At 45.5% G+C, this 827-nt stretch overlaps 1 protein-coding gene across 1 annotated transcript in view; it reads right to left on the bottom strand.

The window, feature by feature from the left end:
- Positions 1-202: 202 nt before the first annotated feature.
- Positions 203-827, bottom strand: part of LOC103797796 (gamma-aminobutyric acid receptor subunit rho-2) — a 22,637-nt gene continuing 22,012 nt past the window's right edge. Inside the window, exon 9 of the mRNA XM_009070027.1 lies at positions 203-511. Coding sequence (XP_009068275.1) covers positions 203-511 — 309 coding nt within the window. The remainder of the gene's footprint in view (positions 512-827) is intronic.

The following is an 827-nucleotide window of genomic DNA, read 5'->3' as shown; positions in this document are numbered from 1 at the left end:
TGGAAATCAACCAGCACAGCAGGTTTCTCCATGATGCCTCTGCTTGGAGTTGCCTCCTGGAGGATGTGTCTTCCCCTTTACCCTCCAAAGAAGCAATGAAATAATCACTTTTCTGACTTGGCATTCAGATTAGACTGAAAAAGAACCAACAAAAGAGAGTTTGTAAATGTCTTCTGATTCAGTCACTGCTGGGCCAGCATGTTTAGCTAAAGACAGACCAATATATCAAATTAAAGAATATATAGGTGCCTGGGAATATCAGTCTGGAGTACTTATCAATGGCATGAGTGTTCTGGATGATGCGCAATCCCACGTGGCCCCTCAGGCCTCTCTTCCTCGATGAGTTCGATTCATTGCTCATAGCTAAATGCACAACCATCTTTTCTTGCTTTTCTTCTTCTGGTACCATCTGGTTTCTTGTATATCCTGCCAGGCTGTTGGCATCAGATTCACTGTCGTTTCCATCTAGCATCATACTTTTTGAATGAGGTATTCCACAGGAACAGGAAAACTGGGAAGATAAACAAGAAACAGAGCTGAACTCTGGGAAAATGCATGAGCAAGAGAGATTTTGCCTTTCTAGTGTCCTGCATGGAGACCTCAGAGCAACTTTTCAATATCTTAAGGGGCTACAAGGAGCTGGAGAGGAATTCTGTGTTAGGAACTGCAATGATAGGACAAGGGGTAATGGGTTCAAACTGAAGGAGGGGAAGTTTAGGTTGGATGTGAGAAAGAAGTTTTGCCTGTTGTGGTGGTGAGACCCTGTCCCAGGGTGCCCAGGGAGGCTGTGGCTGCCCCAACCCTGGCAGTGTTCACAGCCAGGTTGG

The sequence above is a fragment of the Acanthisitta chloris genome, unplaced genomic scaffold (assembly GCF_000695815.1).
Source record: "Acanthisitta chloris isolate BGI_N310 unplaced genomic scaffold, ASM69581v1 scaffold2242, whole genome shotgun sequence".
NCBI classification, from domain to species: Eukaryota; Metazoa; Chordata; class Aves; order Passeriformes; family Acanthisittidae; genus Acanthisitta; species Acanthisitta chloris.
Note: the sequence above shows the minus strand (reverse complement) of the source record. Positions and strands in the feature narration are given on the sequence as shown.